Genomic DNA, 20,358 nt, shown 5'->3' with positions numbered 1-20,358 from the left:
CAAAATAACATCAAAACACTAAATTTGCATCGGATTCAAGCATAAGAATTCCAAAATCTTCTAAATTCCGCTTTCGATCAAAAAGTCTATCAAACCACGTCCGAATGACCTGAAATTTTGCACACACATCCTAAATGATATAACGGACCTACTGCAGCTTTCGGAATCCCATTCCGACCCTTATATCAAAATCTCTTCTAACAACCAGAAAATACCAAAATTCCAATTTCACCAATTCAAGCCTAAATCTACTCCGGACCTCCAAAACACATTCCGATCAAGCTCGTAAGTCCCAAATCACCTCCCGAAGCTATCCGAATCATCGGAACTCACATTCGAGCCCTTTGACACATAAGTCAACATCCGGTTGACTTTTCCAACTTAAGCTTACTCAGAAGAGACTAAGTGTCTCAAACCTTACCAAAATCTCTCCGAACCCGAGCCAACCAACCCGGTAACACAAAATACAGCTGAACAAGGTAATACGAAGCAGAAATGAGGGAAACAGAGCGATAACTCATGAAATGACCGTCCGAGTCGTTACACACAAGTCGGAGATAAAGAGATAAGAACCAAGGCATCATGATGCCATAGTAATTCTAATACATTACCTCTGCCTACGATCCGTCCTATTTAGCTTTGATTGTGCATTGGGAAATTTACCAGCGTATCTTCACTCAAAGGGGTGTAATAGGATCTCAAAGTTGAATTCAAGTCCACCAATGAGGTTCTCTGTATTTTTAGTTATTCACTTTAGTTGAACTTTATTTTTACATGCCATCTTTCTAGCATTTCAAATGTACTCATTTTTCCAGGCAAAGATATGCCAACGTTTTTGTTAAAAACTTTATACTTTTGAGTTCCATAATGGCTTCTTATTCAGTATTTGCTAAATTTTGTCAAATCGTGATATGCCAACAACATCAAGGAGCGTCGCACAATCAATGGTATCTACCTTTAACGTGAATGCATTTTCTTCTAATATATTTTTTTTTGGTAATTTCCCTCACGGAGTTCATTTTCTACTCCTATTTGTATTAATATTTTTTATAAAATTCATAATTTTTTTCGAGTAGGTCTGTTCAGGAATTTAACTTGGTGTGATTTTAAAAGTTGCTTATGAAATTCAATGATTTTAAAATAGAGGCAAAACCTTACTTCCCTCATATGCTGATTTGCCTAGCATTGTAAAATTGAAAAGAAATTGCATAATGGGACATTTCTTTGGTTGGTGTACATAGATTTAATTTTTTTACTATAATTACCATTTTTCTATTGATAATAAAATTTGAACATTTGCTGAAAGAAGAGTTGAATAAAGTTCTGCTTTTGAAAAATAGGAGAGTGGTCCTGTGGCATAGTGGCTGTGCTATACAATTATGTTCCAAAGTTAATTTCAACTTGAGAAACCATAAGAAGTTTTTATTTTTAATTTTGTGCATGTAATAGCTTTACCCAATTGCTTTACTTAATTAAGCTATCTAATCTTTTGTCTAGCAATTTAAAATAATGTGTAAATATTCTAATAATTTACAGCGGATACTGAAGGATTGTTAGTTCGCATTTATATGGCAATGAAGAAAATAAAAAAAATGTTCGTGTGCAAAGAAAATTTTCTTTCTTTTGTTTCTTAAGTATTTCTCTATTTTCATTGACAAAGATTAGAATCTCACACTAAATTATGCTCATCTATTAAGCTTTGCATCTTCTTATATTTTTTGTTTTATGTTCATGTTACGCCGAATAATCATCAACCAAACATAATTTGTAAATTTCACTATTTTTATGCTTGTAAGAGAATATATTTCAAGATCGTGCGAAGCGCGGACAAATTCCCTAGTTAGAAATAAAAGCGATTACCCTACAATAAAAGAATTGAATAACGAACTTGAAGGAGATTGTAACGATCCGATCGGTCGTTTTGAGCTCTAGCGCGTCGTCCAGCAGTTTGAGGCCATGAGCAGCTTCACTTCAGGTATTATGACTTGTACGCATGGTCGGAATTGAATTCGGGGGAATTCGGAGTTGATTTGGAAAGAGAATTCTCATTTCGGAAGCTTTAAGTTGAAAGAATTAACTAAGATTGGATTTTTGAGCAAACGACCTCGGAATTGAGATTCGAAGGTTCCAGCGGGTTCGTATGATGATTTTAGACTTAAGCGTATGTCCGGACAGGGTTTTGGAAGATCAGAGAACGTTTTGGCACCTATTGTGGAAGTTAACATTTTGGAAGAATTTTATAAGATTGAGTTGAAGTGCATTCAGTGTTATCAAAGTCCATTTGGGATTCCGATTCTAGGAATAGCTCTGTATGGTGATTCTGGTATTGGGAGCGCGATCGAAAGTGAATTCGGAGGTCCGTTGGTCATTTTGGAGTCATTTGACTAAAGATAGAAATTTGAAGGTTTTTGAGAAGTTTGACCGAAAGTGGACATTTTGATATCGGGATCGGAATCCGATTCCGGAAGTTGGAGTAAGTTCGTAACGTCAAATATGACTTGTGTGAAAAATTTGAGGTCAATCGGATGTGATTTGATAGGTTTCGGCATCGAATATTGAAGTTTGAAATTCTAAAGTTCATTAAGCTTGGATTGGAGGTCGATTCATGGTTTTAGCATTGTATGAGGTGATTTGAGGCTTCTAGCAAGTCCGTATTATGTTTTTAGACTTGTGCAGGTGTTTGGTTTGGAGCCCCGGGGGCTCGGGTGAGATTCGGGATAACTTCGGAGTGATTTGCTAAAAAATGGGACTGCTGGTACTGGTATGACTGCATTTGCGGTGTTTTAGTCGCAAATGCGACATCGCATTTGCGAGAGGGAGCTCGCATTTGCGAACCTGGGGCTGCTGAGGGGGAGGGATCGCATTTGCGAGGGGGCCATCGCTTTTGTGATGCTGTCCTCTTCGCATTTGCGAGGATTCTGTCGCAAATGCGACCATGTCAGGGGGAAGTTGAGCTTCGCATTTGCGGTGCTTTTGTCGCAAATGCGACATTGCAATTGCGAGCCTGGAGTCGCAAATATGACTTCTGTGTCTGGTGTTGTGGCTTTTTATTCCGAGACTTAGCCCATTTCCCTCATTTCCCACTTGACCTTAGGCGATTTTTGAGAGCGTTTGAGGAGGGATTCCATCATCATCAAAGAGGTAAGTAATTTCTATACATCATAAGTTAAATACATGGATTATGGGTAGATTAACATGTGAAAATTAGGGAAAATCAAGGGTTGTAGATGAAAAACCTAGAATTTGGTAAAAACAAGATTTAACCACGAAAATTATTAGGGAATGGAGCAAAAATCATATATTCTTGATCCTTAGGTTATGGGTAGCAATTTTCTTCAAAAATTTCCGGAATCCGGACACGTGGGCCCGGGGATGAATTTTTGGAACCTTGCATTTAGGATTGGAAAATTGATTTAATAATTAGAATATGAACTTTTGAGCGTGTATTGATTAGTTCTTACCCTATTTGAATAGTTTTGGATCGTTCGGCTCCAAATTGGAGGTTTGAGCGCGTTCTTGAATCAGAATATAGGCTTCAGAGCGAGGTGAGTCTCCTTTCTAACCTTGTAAGAGGGAATTGTCCCCATAAGTGAAATAATTAGTTATGTGCTCCTAATTGTGGAGGCTACGTACGCACGAGGTGACGAGAGTCCGTTTGTAGCTACTATCATGTGAAAGTCCGGGTAGTCTAGGATCCAAAAGCATGCTATACTTGAAATATTTGTAACCTTATTGACAGATGAATTGCTTAAATCCTATCGAATTGGTAAATGAATTTCTAAAAGAATTAAACTTCATTTTTATAAAATTGTTAAAAGAGAATTTGGCTTTTCCTTGGATAATTGTTCCCTGTTGACTTCTTGATTGACTGTCTGTATGTGTTTAATTTCGGAATGGGCCGAACGCCTCGGTAGATTAAATAGATACATCTATGGTTCGCGCCATTCGATCCTCTGGCAGTGCACAGTTTAAATATTATTGGATCGGGTCGTACGACCTCGGCGTGATTTGCGCATGCTTGTATTGATTGCCTTGAAATTTATTGATATTGATATTTGCCCTCCTAGCCTTGAGATAATTGAAAATTAAAGGATTATGAATCCGGAGACTTTTAATATAAAAGGGAACTTTTATTTATTCGTGACTTATTTGAAATTACTATCATTCTTAATAAATCCATGATTATTCGCATTAATAATATATTACTATTGGACCACTAGTAAGTGTCAAAGTCGACTCTCGTCTCTACTTCTTCGAGATTAGATGGGATACTCATTGGGTACACATTGTTTTCGTACTCATACTACACTCGCAGTGCATTTTTGTTGCACAGATTTATGTGTGGCTAGTGGCTTAGTGGCATAGCGGCATGGTTGATACGGAGACTTAGGTGAGTTGCATTTATCGAGACGTACGTAGCTAGCAAAGTCTTCTTCAGAGTATTGTACTGTATTTTCATTTCTGTCTATTTGTATTCCGGACAGTTACTGTATTTTATTTCATTAAATAGTAAATGCTCATCCACTTGTGACACCGGGTTTTGGGATGTCAATGAAAGTAGTAAGTATTTTGAAATTGTTAAAGATATCATTATTTATTCAGTAGAAATTTATTCCTTATTGTTTAAATGTATAAAAGAAGTGATTCAGAAATATCTAGAGGGATCTATAATCAGACTGACTCTTCTCTTTCCAAAAGTGGAATGCTTCTTTTATGCCATTATCTTCTTGCCAAACCAACTAGTTCAAACGAGAAGTTACTAGTTATTTGTTGTTGGCTTGCCTAACAATGGTATCTGGCGCCATCACGACCCTTAGTGGATTTTGGGTCGTGATAGAGATGCATGTTCATCTAATTCGATCTTAATTTGGAATCCCAACAAAATTGAGTATAAAAGGACTATTATTCCAACATGAAATGACTGTAGTTGAACTCTTCCGGTCCTTGGGAATCAATATTTTTTTGAGCAATAAGGATAATATATTAAAAACTAAACATCCAACATATTACACAACATTAGTAGTGCCTTGCCATCATTGTTTCCTAGGGCAGCCAACTTAGTACAAACAGTAGTAGAAACATATTTAACAGAAAAACTTCCTCCAGATCCTTTTGATATTTTTCTATCGCCAATTCTGGTGGGGTTGCCAAAAGAGTGATTTTATTTATGTTGGTCTGCAGTAATGTCATTCTTCCAAGACATGTGCCACCTCATTTCCTTGTCTGAAGCTATGCCTGAGTATCACCTGACCCTTCTCCCTTTCTTGTTGCAACAACCACATGCAATTATAGACTAATTTTGTGTAAGTAGGATGATCATCTTCTAAGATATTAATGACCTACGATGCATCTGTTTCTATTTCCACTAGTACCAAGTTGTGCTCTATTATTGCTTGAAGACATTCTTGCAAAGCTTGAAGGTCCACTTGTGTTGCTGAGAGAGTTGCAACTTTTTTATGGAAAGACAAAATCTAGCTCCCTGTACTGTTTCTTGCCACGCCACATACTCCTTCTTGACAATTATTTCCACTGAATTCTCCATCTATATTAAATTTGAGCCATCCTCTTGGTGGCTTATGCCATTTTATTTTAATAGGTTTTTGGGTCGTGCTATTCATACCTTTCTCTGTGAGTAGTTTATGTTCTAATGCATGCCTTAAGATGGAATTCCAATTCAGGTAGCAACTAATATTATTATGGTTATTGTTGTTTTTGTTTTTCCATATTTGCCATGTTGCAAACGGGAAGATGTCTGCCCACTGAAGGTATTTGTGATGGAAAGTGTGTTTCGCTTCCTTGATTTGGTATATCCAGTGAATATGGGATGTGACATTGTTATAGCTAATACCATATTCCCTCCAAAGTTGTTTTATAGTGTCACATTCCCAGAAAATGTGATGGATTGTTTCTTCTTGTTGCTTGCATGTAGGGCAATTAGGATTAATATTAATCCCTATTTTAGCTAGATATGATCTAGTGGGAAGCCTATCATGGTAGCATTTCCAGATAAATTTTTTTATTTTGTTAGGACAACATAATTTCCATATCCAGTTAAAGTCTTTTAGGCGTTCCCCAGTTTTATCGATGATTTTATAGCAGGACGAAGTTGAGAAGATACCATTTGAGGCAAGGCTCCATATATTGTTGGTATTACCAGTAGGTGGAGAATAGGTACCAATAGCATTAATGTTGTTTATAATGCAAGTTGGTAGGTAAAAAGATAAGTTAGAGAAAGTCTATTTGGTCCCTTTCCTAAAGTCCATTTGGTCCTTTTCCTTAGTTTACCAATTGTCATTTTATCTTCATTAAGATTTAGGGGGCCTTCAATAGCTTTTCTAAGATTTGTTACATTTGGAATCCAGTTTGATTCTCAAATTCTAAGAGAGGTATTCTTATTAATGTCCCATCTAGTGCCTATCTTACAATAGTACCATCCCCTCAAAATACTTTTCCATATAAAGGAAGGTTGATTTTTATTCTTAGTACTGACATATTTACTATCTATGATTTGAGTCCATAGAGATTTTGTATTAATCAACCTCCATACTAGACTAGTAAAAAGTGCCAAGTTTTTACTCCTTGCCTTCCTGATTCCCAAATCCCCCATGTTTTTGTCCTTTGTAACGGAATCCCAGTTTAGGAGATGAATTTTCCTTTTTTCTGGAGCGGAATTCCATATAAAATCCCGTTGGACCTTATCAATATCCTTTAGGGTTTTTGTAGGGAGGAGTGAATATTGCATAATGCGATTTGTGTTGTTGTTTAGGGTGAATGTAGCTAACGTACTTCTTCCTGCCGTATTTAGCCATCTTGCTTTCCAACTTCCCAACTTTGCTCTCATTTTATCAACCATAAATTGGTAGTCTTTGGGTTGGGGTTGGAATTAACAATAAAAAAACCTAAATACTAAAATTATCACTAACCTTGATATTGAAGATTGAGGATAACTCCATTCTAGTTGCTTTAGTGCAGTTTGGTGATACGATTAATTTGGATTTTGTTCTATTGATTGCCTGTCCTGAAAGTAGGCAGAAGTCATTAAGGCTTTCTAATATTGTGAGGGATGTTTTGGTGTTAGATTTGCCTATTAGGGTTATGTAATCGGCAAAGAATAGGTGAGATAGTGGGGGACTTCTAAGGGTAATTTCGTTGCATCCCATTTTCTAATGTCAATTTTGTGACAAATTATTTTGGAGAGCATTTCCATACACAAAATAAAAATGTATGGGGACATTGGGTCACCTTGTCTAATACCCCTCGTGGGAGTGAATGATTCTAATTTTGAACCATTAACAAGGATGGAGTAGCTAGGAGTTGTTATGCAAGACATGATAAGATTTATGTTTTTTTGGGGGAATTTGAAGTAACTTAAAGTTCTACGAATAAAAGACCATTCTAGTTTGTCAAAAACTTTTTCAAGGTCTATTTTAAGGATTATGTGCCCTTTCTTTGATTTTGAATTACTAATATATTTTATTACCTCTTGGATTATGACAGCATTGTCACAAACTCTTCTACCTTTAATGAAGCTTCTTTGATGTGGTCTAATTAATTTGGTGAGGTAAGTATTACACTATTGGCAATGATCTTTGTATTATTTTGTAAATAGTATTACAGAGACTAATTGGTCTAAAATTTCGTAGATTACTAGCATTCTCAAATTTAGGAATTAGACACAGGTAGGTGTTATTAGAAACTTTAGGAATGCAGCTATCCTCAAATACTTTGTGGCAAAGAGTATTTACATTATCCCTAATGGTTTGTCAGTATTTTTGATAAAGGAAAGGGTGTAGACCATCAAGTCCCGGATATTTATAGGGATTAAAGGAGAATAGTGCCTTAGCAATTTCTTGATCCGTTAAGGAATAATCTAGGAACGATAGGTTAAAGGAGGGATCCATATGGGTTACAGTAGTTCTTGTATGTCAAGTAGAGTGTGTTTGGGAAGTTGTGAATAAATTTTTGAAATAATTAACCGTGTGAGATGCAATTGTGATCATCTATCCAATTTCCCAGATCATCTTTGAAGAAGACTATTTTATTAATTCTTCTTCTGTTAGTAGCTCTTATGCAAAAGAATTTTGTGTTTGTATCACCATCGTTCAACCACAAAACTCTAGACCTAAGTTTCCAGTAGTCTTCTTCCAACTTAAGGATGCCATTATATTTTTGAGTAAGAGTTACTTCTAATTATTGGAGGAAAGTGCTAATATGATATTTAGGGCTATTTTGGATCCCTCCTAACCTAGCTAGGAGCTTTCTTTTTTCTTTATGGATATTTCCGAAGGTTTCTCAACTCCATAGCCTTACATCAATTTCAAAAGAGCTAGTTGCCTTTAGGAGGTCATTACTACTACAATTCTTTTTGACTATCTTAATAATGTCAGGGTGAGAGCATCATATTGTTTCTAAGCGGAAGGGCTTTTCAATGTGAGTAGTGTTTTTGTTCATTAAAGAGATCAAAATGGGATTGTGGTTGGAATGTGTCTTAGGGAGATGAATTATTGAGGCTTGGGGGTATTGTTCTAGCCATTCCATGTTGGCATATACTTTGTCTAATCTTTACATTATTAAGCCTTAATTTTTTCTTCTATGATTTGACCACGTGAATTTGCACCCTTTGAAACCTAGGTCTAGTAATTTACAATAGTTTAGGCTAGCTAAAATTTTTCTAGCTCTATTTTGGTTGACTGTCTTCCCACCAATTTTTTCTTCTGCCCTAGTAACATCGTTAAAGTCCCCCCCTCATTAGCCAAGCACCATTATAATGATTAAATAGATTTTCAATGTTATGCCAAAGGGTATCTCTATTTGTTTTATTAGTACTAGCATATATAGAACTAAAAAGCCAGGATTTGTGATTAGGTTTTACCTCTATCATGATGTGAATTTTCTGATTTCTTCTTGTGAAGTTGTTCACTACAACTCTTGTATGATTCCACAGGAACACCATTCCTCCAGCTTACCCCTTTGTTGGTACCTCAATCATCTCTGTGAAGTTAAACTCTTCCAAAATGGATACATGCATAGACATCCTTGTTTCAAGGAGGGTAACCATGCTAGGCTTGTGGGTATCTATTCCCTAAAGTTTCTTCTAAAGTTTGCATTGTTTGCACCTTGGACATTCCAAATAACAAAGTTAATTGGTTGATTCATCATTAGGGGTGTAGGGTGGTTGTGACTGTTCTCCCTCGTTGCCATGGCATTGTTACTCTTGTGGGATGGTACTAGGATAACTACATTTTTTTCCTACTGTTGGATCATGTGTGGGCCTTATATCTATTGAGCACTTGGACAGAGTTATCGGACATCTGATGATGCATTTCTTGTCGAGTCATTCTTTGAAGATTAAGATTTTTACCTTGCTTAGGTTTGAAAATGCCACCCTTGGCTCCCCCCGATGTTGGATGTGTTCTTCCTCTACCTCTTGGTTCTGCTCTTGTTGCTGCATGTCCTTCTGTGGTTGAGCTTGTTCTTCTGCTTGCATGGGGGGTTATTGTTGAGGGAAAAAAGGTGGTGGAGGTTGTTGCACATCTCAACGGGTGAATATGGGGTTCACCAGTGACATCTCTTTCGGTTTAAAGAATGGAAGGTTGAGAGGGATGTTCGGGGGCATCAGAGTATTGGGATTTCCCGGAACATCCCACATTTCGTGCATGTTGTTGGCTAGATTTTGGTTCATTGATGGAGCCAGTGGCTACAATATGTTGTTCATCCACATCTGATTGATGTAGTTAGTCATGGCTAGATGCATGCCTTCTGAGATCAGTTGTGCTGAGTAGTTTGTGTTCTGGATGATGAAGACTGAGTCCTGACTATTGATCTGCAAGTTGAAGGATATTGCATGCCCTATTAGTCCCAACTCGATCTAGGATTATGTTTGATGGTTTAGGGGGTTTGGAGGTTGTGCATAGATTACTAGTGAGGTAGGGAGTTGTGGTGGTAGTGGAGGAAGGTTGTCCATTGGGTAGGGACGATGGAGACATTGTATTTGGACAAGTTTGTATCTTCTCCTCATGGTTAGTGGTGTGCGAGGCATTTTGGGTGGTGGAGTTATCTAATATAGGAGAATGTTGTTCGACAGTTAGATTTGTCGATAGTGGAGTAGGGATATTTGCTATTATAGGATCTATTTGCATGCAAGAGGAACTATTTGGCGTAAGGATTTTAACAAAATCTGGAGGAGATTGCTTCTCCAACATTTGTTGGTTTGGTTCCACCAAGTGTGTCTCTCGAGTGTGGGCATTAGTTTGCATGCAATATATATTAGTGGTGTTTGTTAGTATTTGATTATCATTAGGGGCTATTTCGTGTGTAGTTGTGTTGCTAACTCGACTGTTATTGGGTGTGGTATATTTATTAGGATTTTTAATAATAGATTTGTTATTAGGGGTAATCATTTGGACGTAGGAATTAGAAGAGGTCTTTTGGGGTGACACGTTTTCTCCACTTGTCTGTCTTTGGGGTGATTTTGCATGTAGGGAACCAGTGGTATTGGCTATACCATTGTTTGTACTAAAAATTATGTGCCCATTTTGTTAGGAAATTATTATTGCTAATGTCATAATTAGTAGTGAGATAGTTTTCATTAATATTAATGGAAGGGTCTAATTGATAATTAGTAGAGTTTTTGCCTTTATCCAGTGTTAGGGGGGATAGAATTTTTATCAACATATTTTAATTTCTGAGTATTGAGGAACTTATCTATTGATGCATAAAAAATTCTTACATTTATACCTGTGTTGATGATCGAGTTCATTGTTGCCTGCTCACCTCGATTTGTGATTGGTTTCTTTTTTTTTGAAAAAAAAACGGTCTACCATTCGCCAGTATTATTTGATGCAGGAGGTGCTGAGTTTTGGCCTCCACCATTGGTTGCGGTTATATTGTGTAGGGTAGGGAGAGAACACTTTAAAGAAGAATGACCTAGGCAGCCACATGATTTGCATAGGATGTTGTCACCCTCATATAAAATTGCTTGTTTGTGCGTACCAATTTGGATGTAAGATTGGACAATTTGTTCCAATGATATTTGTACACATAACCTCGCATATCTACCTCTAATGGTAGAGGATGTACATGCATCAATTTTTAATAGCTTGCCTATGGCATTTCCAATTTTGGCCAGAATAATTCCATCATAAAATTTATTTGGTTGGTAACTGTAGCAATCTAATCCAAATGGTAGTGTAACTTTGAGTTGCTCATGTAGCTACAAAATTTGGTGTCCATTTTTGGTCGGAGAGGAAGAAACCATTAATGAACCATGGTCCATTTTGTAGAGCTTTCCTTGCATTTTCTTCTTTGTTGAACTTGATCGTGTAATAATCTTCACCAAGGTCTATTAAGGAAAAGTTCTTCGTTGGTCTCCAAAGACTTTGTATTTTTGCTCGTAGGTAGGGAGATAAAAAATTCTGACATTTGTTCCTATCAATTTGATTATCACTGAGAATTTCCATGGTTCATATATTCGCTGGATATCTTGATCCGATAGAATTATACTTTTTATCTTGCTTTCTCCTCTCTTTTGTAGGCATGGTATAATAGGAGTTTGTTAAACATCCATTGACATAGGTGAAGGTTGATCTTCACATTGATGTTCATGAGGGATTTGGATTTTTCCTATTAGTTTATCCCTATACGAGTTGTTTTGGTCAAGCAAGTTATGATGGGAATGGATTTTTTCAATATCAGGCGGTTTTGGTGGGATTGAAGTTCCCAGGTTGCTATCATGTTGGCTGTGGTTGATCTGGTTTGGGATTGTAAGATTAGAGAGAAGGAAAACCTTCTCTCACTAGAATTTTTCGATAAAAGCAAGTTCCATGGGAATCGAATTTATATAGTCAAAATAAATAATTATTGTTCTTGCATTTTATACATTGTAAATATCTTAGCCAAATACATTTTTATATTATGAGATGAATATGTTACTAGAACTGTTGTGTTCACGTTAAAAGGCTCTCAATTTATGGATGTAATTTGCTTATTAGTTGCATCTCGCCTCGGCTTCTCTCTTGGGTCTTTCTCTTGTTGAGAACTTGTGAGCGATTGTAAGGAACTGATTGTAGAAAATATTTAAAATGGAAAAGGGCCAGAACTGGCCCTGAACTATAGTTTCAGGGTTAAAAATACCCTCCGTCCACCTTTTGGGCCTTTGGTATCCCTAACGTTATTTTCTTGGCCTATACATGCCACTCCAACTAACGGTTCCTCATTTAAAAAAAGAAAGGTTAAATACTAATTACGTGGCAAATTCTCATTAGCTTATTTTAAAACAAAAGACCCATGTCCATACCCAATCTGTTGAACCTGAACCGGCCCAAAATAACCCACCCGCTCCGACCCATTAACAAATAACCTAAATAAAATACGGATTTCACCCAGTTTGTTAGCCATTGTTCTTCTCTCCTCTTTGCAGACCAAAATTCCCCATCTCCCACCTCTCAAATTGAATTCTCAAATTCAACAAAATCAAGTCGGAGTCCTCTATAATGTCGGAATCTTCTACTTCTTCTCGTGAATTAGGTCAGTCTCACACTTATTTTTGTGGATTGACTGCTAACCAGTTTACTGCTACGATACCTATAAATGGTGGTCGTAGATTCTTCAAATGTCCTCGTCCTGAAGACATTGCTTGTCGTTATTGGGAATGGCGCGATGAAGAACTTCCGGCCCATGTGTCAATGTTTATCCACACTCAAAAGATTTCATTGAATACCATTCGTAAAGAAAGGAACAATTTGAAGAAGACCTTGGATGAATTCTTAGGTAGTAATGCTTCAGATTTGAATAAAGTGTCTTGCTTGGAGAAGAAAGTGTCGAACTTGGATTCAAATTTGAAACGATGGAAAAAATTTATGTTGTTGTCATGGGCGTTTTTTGTCTGTGTTGTAGCCGTGAAGACCATGTGTTGAAGTTGTAGTTGCATTTTTCTTTTGTTATATTATGTTAATGGCTTGGTTGCAATGAATAAAGTGTTGAAGTTGAAGTTGCAATGTACCCAACTGGGCTTAATTTTTTGTTTGTCAACGAACAAATATGCAGTTTTTGAAGTAATTCTTGTTGTGTTCAACCAAGCAAATTCGACTATTGTCCATTATAATCTCTCTTTCTTTTTCTTTTTTTTGGATCATCTGTTATTGGTTTGTGATACACTAAGATATCAAGTCCTCATGGATAAGTATAATTTGCAAGTTTAATTTGCTATAGGTTTGTGACTATATGCAGAAGAGCTTCAACAGATGTGTGTATTTGTTAGAAATTTTATAAAAGAAACATTTAAAACATTTGTTAGAGCTTCAGCAAGCTAAATGTTTCAAGTGCACAGGAAGTAATCTCAAGCATATTCCAAAACAGAGACTTCAAGTGCAGAAGCCTTTTTGCAGTAGGGCCAGTACTAGAATCTGAAATCAAGTTATCAGTTCAACCATCAGATGGGCACATCTGAAGTATTATCCAAACAAGAACGGATCACTGGGATCCAAACATAAAGATTCAAGACACAATGATATCATCTGTGCCAATGTAAACTAGAGTGCATTTAAAATCAATTCTACTGAAATATGCGCTCTCTTTAGCCAATAAACTAGAGTGCATTTAAGTCAAACAGCATGTTGTTATATTGTTTCACCACAAATTAAGCCCATCAAAAAATATTTTGGGGTGAATCAACACAACACCATTCATAACTGATTCACCACAAAATAACAAAAAAAAAGTTTAAGTTTGAATCAGTCATTACAAAACATTCAAGGATCTAAATGAAGTGGCTGCTACTTAGAGGCAGTTTTGGCCCTCTTAGCCTTTAGCTTGCCAACTCTTGCTTCCTTTTTAGCTATCAATTGGTTAGAAGTCACAGCTGCTTTGCCTTTCCAAGTCACCTTTTTGGGTGAATAGGGCAGATTAGTAGGCAAATTTATACCAGTTCCATCTCCCTTGAAACTAATCTTCCTGGTACCGGTAGGTTTTTGGTGCAACTTTCTTTGTTGAAGCATAGTCCAAGCTTCAGATATCACCACTGGCCTCAAATCTGGATCTTCATCATCATCTCCATCTCCAGTAGCATCATCAATATTATCTTCATCTACTGTCATGTTAGAAGGTGTAGCAGCTTGTTTACTTGTCTTCTTAGTTGCAGCATGTTTGTGCTGAATAGGTTTATTTGCTTGACTGGTTTGTTGAGAAGATTTCTTTGCTTGACTGGGTAGTTGAGCTGGTGGTTCACTCAAAGAAACATTCTATCCAGGAGTAGTCATAAAGGCAAAATCTGAATTCTGACTGTCTTGAGGTGCTGTCAAGGGCACATCTTCCACTGTTTGAGAACATTCTCCTTGGACCTACAAGACAAAAAACATATGTTTACTATGGAACTAAAATTGTGGAACTACAAACTCATTTCAGTAAGGTTTAAAAGATTACCAATGGACAAGTTCTGATATTGTGACCAGGTTCACTGCAGTATCCACATGAAGAAGTCTTTTCCTTGAAGCAGACCATAACCCCTCTCTCTTCCTAGCCTCATCCTTTTCTCTTGTTCTCTTGACCTTTGGTCTACCAATCATTTTATGCACATTTGGTGGATCCATAGCATGTTCTGGCTCAACTTTCCAAAATTTATCACCTCTAACAGGTTATATCTTATGCATATACACCATCATGTAGGCTTCTTTGGAATACCACCAATGCACCTCACTCAAAGGATCAAGCTTTTTATGGAGTAAAGCTTTAATGGCATGAGGGCATGGTATTCCAGTTAAGTCTCATGCCCTGCATGTACATCTCTTCAATTCTAGGTTCACTACATGCTTGTCTGGACCTTCAATCACTTCATATCCAAAGTCTCCATTAAAGTCAACTTCACATTCTGCAGTAATAGCTCTATAATCACTATATAGCTCCATAACATATGGGCTAATTTCTCCTTTCCAGTTTCTACACTCTTCTTCACGATTTTTTAACAAGTTCATCACCTTCTAGTTAAGAAGTTCAAATGAAAAAAATAGTTAAGAAGTATTGAAGGGGAAAAATAATTAAGCAAATGAAAGAAACAGTTAAGAAGGGAAAAAATAGTTAACAGATGAAAGCAAACAGTTAAACATCAAATTTGTACCTTAACTCTAATCTCTTCCAGCATCTTGATTATAGGTTTTTATATTGCTTCTAAAATCCATTTGTTGAAAGATTCTGTAAAGTTATTGTCTACCATATTATTCTTGCAATGGTGTCAAAGTATGCTCTACACCAATTTTGGGGTGTATATCCTACTAAGGTCTTAGCAGCTTCTTCAGTCACATCACCCATGGACTTTAAATGATCTGTAAATTCCTCTTCATATGTGCTCCAAGCACACCACCACAACAACTTCTTTAACTCTAAACCCCTCCACTTCTTGCTCCAATTAGCTTCTATGTGCCTAACACACCATCTGTGATTTGCATTAGGAAGCACAGTAGAAACAGCATCAATCAGACCCTACAAAAATGAAAGCAAGCAGTTAAACATATAGTCAAACTAGTACAAAGAAACATGTGGATAAAAAAATAATTAGATATTACCTTTTGCATATCGGACATAAATGTCACTCCTTCACCCTCTTGCAAATCCAAGTAACTTCTTACCAACTCTAGAAACCACTTCCAAGTCCTACCAGTTTCTTTATCAACCACTGCCCAAGCTAGGGGATAAAAGTGTTTCACTGAATCTTGTGCCATAGCAACAAGTAATATTCCCTTACACTTTCCTTTTAGAAAAGTGTCATCCAGACCTATTAAAGGTCTCAATCCTCCTTTCCAACCATTTTTCAAAGCATGGAAGCAAATATACATTCTTAGAAATTTCCTTTTTCCTTGTTCCAAAGCATCTTTGGATATGTTTATCACCACATCAGATCCAGGATTGCTATCCCTCAACTCTTGAGCATAAGCCTCTAATCTGTTATAATCATCAATGTAGCTACCCTCTAATTTCTCTAATACAAGTCTTTTAACCCTATTCATTGTGGAATAACTAACATTAAGTTTGAATTGTTCCTCCAGATCCACTCTCATGTCTTTCACTTTGTACTTTGGATTATTTTGAACCTTGTTCTTGAAATAGTGTGCTAAAGTATTGGCAGTAGCTCTTTTATTTTTATAAGTTGGATCATAGTTATGTTCCAAGTTTAAGGTCTTGATTTTAAATCCCTGATCTTTTTGATCCAAAGATATATGGAACACAAAAGGACATCCTATGTCACATTTATATCTCACCCTAGTAGTGTCACTCTTCTTTACTTTAAGGCCCTTGCTACTAGCAACTGCATAAAATCCCACAACTCTTTTAGCGTCAGCCAAGCTTTTAAAACTCATTCTTTTTTCTAGTTCTTTGTATTTTTCTAGTTTTTCAGTGACTTCTTTAGTCATTTCCTTCCTGAAAAGTTCCAACTGCTCACTATCATTGTCACTAGAATTAGTTTCACTAGCACCCTCTTCATCAGAGGAGTCACAATCAGTACCAATCTCTAATGTGTCAATATTTTGTTCATTATACTGAATAATGTTAGGAGCTATTACTTGTTCTTCACCTTCATGTACAGGAAATACCTGAACCACATTGAACTTGGCAGATAGTATAGATATTAATTTTCTATGCCATCATCACCTTCAACCACAAGTATCTACCTGAAGACCTTGTGACTAAAATCTGTTTCACCTCTCTTAACTTAAGGACTTCAGTGTATTCAGCACAAATATCAATATAAGACAGCATATCCACATCATATCCTTGCAACACATGATTCAGGTTTTTAATGTAAATCACATGAGGCTTCAAGACCCATCTGCCCCCATAATTAAAGATCAAGTCTATCTTCTCAAGCATTCTACAAAAAAAGTCATATACAAGCCATACAATAATAAGATAAAGGGACCCATCAGACATATAAAAACAGAAAAATAAAAGCAAAACTAACATTCTTTATTGACCCTAAAAAACAGACCTCATACGAATAAATACAGAAGAAATTAATTCCCCAAACCCTACCAGAAACATAAAATATGTATGGACCACATGCAACCAACAAACTGCTAAATAACATAAAATATTCAAATTGGGACCACAGAAGAATAAAGAAATCAGAGACCATTCCCTTAAACCATAAATTTCGGACAGCAAAAAACCAATCGGGACCACATGCAATGTGAAATTGACTAAGCAAAGGCATCAAAACATCGAAAAAACAAGTGAATATTCCTAAAACTTCAGAAGCAACAAAAGTTGACAGATTCAACAAAACCCTAAACATATTTTATTCACAAAAGCAATAGAATCTTACTTGAATGAGAGAAAATCTTGTATTTTAACTTCAGTTCTTCAACTTTAACGAATATTGTATGCTTCAACCTCTATAAAGTGCAGACACTTTCTGGATTGTTAAATCGCCTAAACATGAGAGAGGGTTAAGTAGAATAAACATTAGTAAAGAAGAGGGCTGAAATCCGTATTTTATTTGTTAATGGATCAGAGCGGGTGGGTTATTTTGGGCCGATTTGGGTTCAACAGATTGGGTATGGACACGGGTCTTTTGTTTTAAAATAAGCCAATGAGAATTTGCCACGTAATTAGTATTTAACCTTTCTTTTTTTAAATGAGGAACCGTTAGTTGGAGTGGCATGTATAGGCCAAGAAAATAATGTTAGGGATATCAAAGGCCCAAAAGGTGGACGGAGGGTATTTTTAACCCTGAAACTATAGTTCAGGGTCAGTTCTGACCCTTTTCCGTATTTAAAAAGGAATAGAGATGACGGAAATAATTATTTCCAGCATGCACTTATATGAATTATTAACTTAGCACTTTTGAAAAGGAAAATAAGTTAAATTTTATCTTATTCAATTTCAAAAAATGCCAGAACAATTAAGATAGAACTCATAGATTTTCTCTGTCAATATTCTCCCTTGATAAATTATATTCTACACGTGAATGATTAACCTAAAAAAGATTATAATGCATCTCCTATAACACTATTTAATTTCAAAATCAAGAGGATACAATTATCGTCATAATAAAAAGTATTTCAACCCAACGTTAAGAAGTTTGCTAATTATCATTGTATTATCAGTGTTTCTACATAAGTACAATTTATAGGTACGACAAACCTCCTCCTTTAGATCTAGATCCTTTGCATGTTATATGCTAGACAATATATAACTTTGGTGCATCGAATGTGATTATTCAGGAATCCGTCTTCTACAAAAATATTTTTATGCCCATGTATCAATTAGACGAAACAAAGAACCGCCTAAGAAAAAAGTAGTAACATAATTGCCAAACACGTAAAGGAAAAGAAATTCTTTCATTACCTTAGATGTCGATGTTTGTGCAATTCAACCAAGCGTTGTCGCGGATAATCTCTCAATCTATTTTGTATGATCCGTTATTTTGATTTATCGAACTTTTTGCTAGCATCTAAAACCTTCGCATCAAATTTAAGAGGAAGACAAGGCGAAAAGTAAGTGAATTGAATTTAATCTCACGGGTACACGATGAACAAAAAGTATCAATAAAAAATAACAACAAAAGCCCAATTCAATAACTGTATAGCTAATAATATGAAATAAAATGTAGATTAGATGAAAAATTTCCTGCGGATTGGTTGGCATCCATCGCTAGCAGAAACTCATGATCAAACAACAATTATGCAAATCACGTGTAAACTTTGTAAGCAAACAGTTTTTATTTATAGAGGATTAAAGTCAGCACTTAATTACGATCAATTACAAATTAGGTATAATAACTGTGTCTAGTGATGGTAATTTCAAAATCCTAGTATGAGAAAAATTCTTAATTTTACACTTTTATCCAATATGAAATTATATGGTAAAGAAAGACTTTAAATTTTCAAGGGCATAAAAGTCGGTTGATATCTCGGGGATATTTTAGTCGTACAACATTTAACGTAAATTATTCATGCTTTTATAATAATATAGATAGATAGATAGATAGATAGATAGATAGATAGATAGATAGATAGATAGATAGATAGATAGATAGATAGATATAGATTATTATACTCCCTCTTTAAAAAATAATTTACATATGTAAAAACTGTATAAAAAAATATTGTACATTACATTTTCTTGTTGATTAAAATATTTGGCAAATGTTTGAAACTTTTGTGGACAAAGATAAAGTTTTGACTCCCAAACAGTAATTTTAGCATATAACGTAAAAATATGAGATTATTATAATATTTAAATAATTTCTTGACAATCGTTGAAGCATGGTTAATAAGTTAAAAGTTACTAATAGTAGCATTCTTTTCATACTAATGAAAGAAAATTAATACAACAAATATAAAAGTAAGTAAACAGGGAACTAGGGACCTGATGGCTCTTTGAAGTCAAGTTGTATTAACAACAAGGCCCCCTAAGTGTTTGGCAATCCAACTGGATCCCCAACGTAAGGAACCTTAGAAATGCAATCGCGGGGCCACTAATGGAGCATGAGGATAATTTTACAGTAAATCTAATTAGGAAGCAGGGTAAATGGAACTTCACAAAAATCTCATTTGATCTTCCTACCCAAATAGTTGATAGCATTAGTGCAATCACTCCTCCCATTGATAAATCTCACAGTATTCACAACGTCTGAAGCCTATCCTCAAATGGCCTGTTTTCGACCTCTTCGTGCTGTCAAATCATAAACGAAGAGGAAAAACAAGACAAAGATTTCAGCTGGATCTGGAACTTACATTGCCCAAACAAGATCAAAATTTTCATTTGGAAGTGCTACCATAATAGACTTCCTACACGATCTTACTTGGCAAATATAGGTATTAACATCGACCCAATTTGCCCGGTTTGCAAAAACAATGAGGAAACAATTTACCACATATTCTGGGATTGCTCTACTATCAACAACTTATGGCATACTTATGGTCTCCAATTGAATGATAAGGCGCAAAATACTCATTGGCTTAACTATATTAGGCAAAATAACAATTACTTTAACCACTACTATCTTTCTTGGAGTGAGGTTTTTCCTTTTGCCATATGGAACATTTGGAAAAATAGGAATGCTAATAACCACAACAATACTTCTCACAAAATTCTATGGACAACTATTATTAACACCTCTCTAGAATATAAACTCATGACTGAAAAGTACATAACAAACTCCCCTCACAAGTCTATAAAGGTAAGTTGGCACAAGCCACCGCAAGGTTGGCTTAAACTAAACATAGATGGTGCCTTCAAAGCTGATAGATACCAAGGTGGAATTGGAGGAATTGTTAGAAACCATGTAGGGCGCTGGATAATGGCTTCACCATGAAAGTGCACACACTCTCATCAGCTCAAGTGGAACTCCAAGCACTACAGGAA

General features: G+C 36.0%; 1 protein-coding gene across 3 annotated transcripts; it reads right to left on the bottom strand.

Annotated features, from left to right (window-relative positions):
* Positions 1-13,591: 13,591 nt before the first annotated feature.
* LOC107784249 (uncharacterized) lies at positions 13,592-19,035 on the bottom strand. Of its 3 annotated transcripts, none has more exons than XM_016605347.2 (6): positions 18,337-19,035; positions 17,312-17,418; positions 15,555-16,858; positions 15,110-15,471; positions 14,419-14,972; positions 13,592-14,336 (listed from the first exon to the last, which is right to left on the bottom strand). In XM_016605347.2, exons 3-4 carry the CDS (start codon positions 16,398-16,400, stop codon positions 15,199-15,201), a joined length of 1,119 nt encoding a protein of 372 aa, XP_016460833.1. In that variant the 5' UTR covers positions 16,401-16,858; positions 17,312-17,418; positions 18,337-19,035; the 3' UTR covers positions 13,592-14,336; positions 14,419-14,972; positions 15,110-15,198. The 3 variants fall into 3 exon arrangements, with proteins under 3 accessions (XP_016460833.1, XP_016460834.1, XP_016460835.1); XM_016605348.2 differs by having other exon boundaries at positions 14,419-14,969; XM_016605349.2 differs by lacking the exons at positions 17,312-17,418; positions 18,337-19,035 and having other exon boundaries at positions 15,555-17,296.
* Positions 19,036-20,358: the final 1,323 nt, after the last annotated feature.

Source organism: Nicotiana tabacum, chromosome 6, assembly GCF_000715075.1.
Source record: "Nicotiana tabacum cultivar K326 chromosome 6, ASM71507v2, whole genome shotgun sequence".
NCBI lineage: Eukaryota > Viridiplantae > Streptophyta > Magnoliopsida > Solanales > Solanaceae > Nicotiana > Nicotiana tabacum.
The sequence above is the reverse complement of the archived record's forward strand: the minus strand, read 5'-3'. Positions and strand labels throughout refer to the sequence as shown.

What these genes read in the sequence shown, in the direction of transcription:
- LOC107784249 (XM_016605347.2), bottom strand. Translation starts at nt 16,400, where the DNA reads ATGACTAAAGAAGTCACTGAAAAACTAGAAAAATACAAAGAACTAGAA. An exon ending in TTATGTCCGATATGCAAAAG is followed by an intron (nt 15,472 to 15,554) that starts GTAATATCTAAT and finishes TCATTTTTGTAG; the next exon opens with GGTCTGATTGATGCTGTTTC.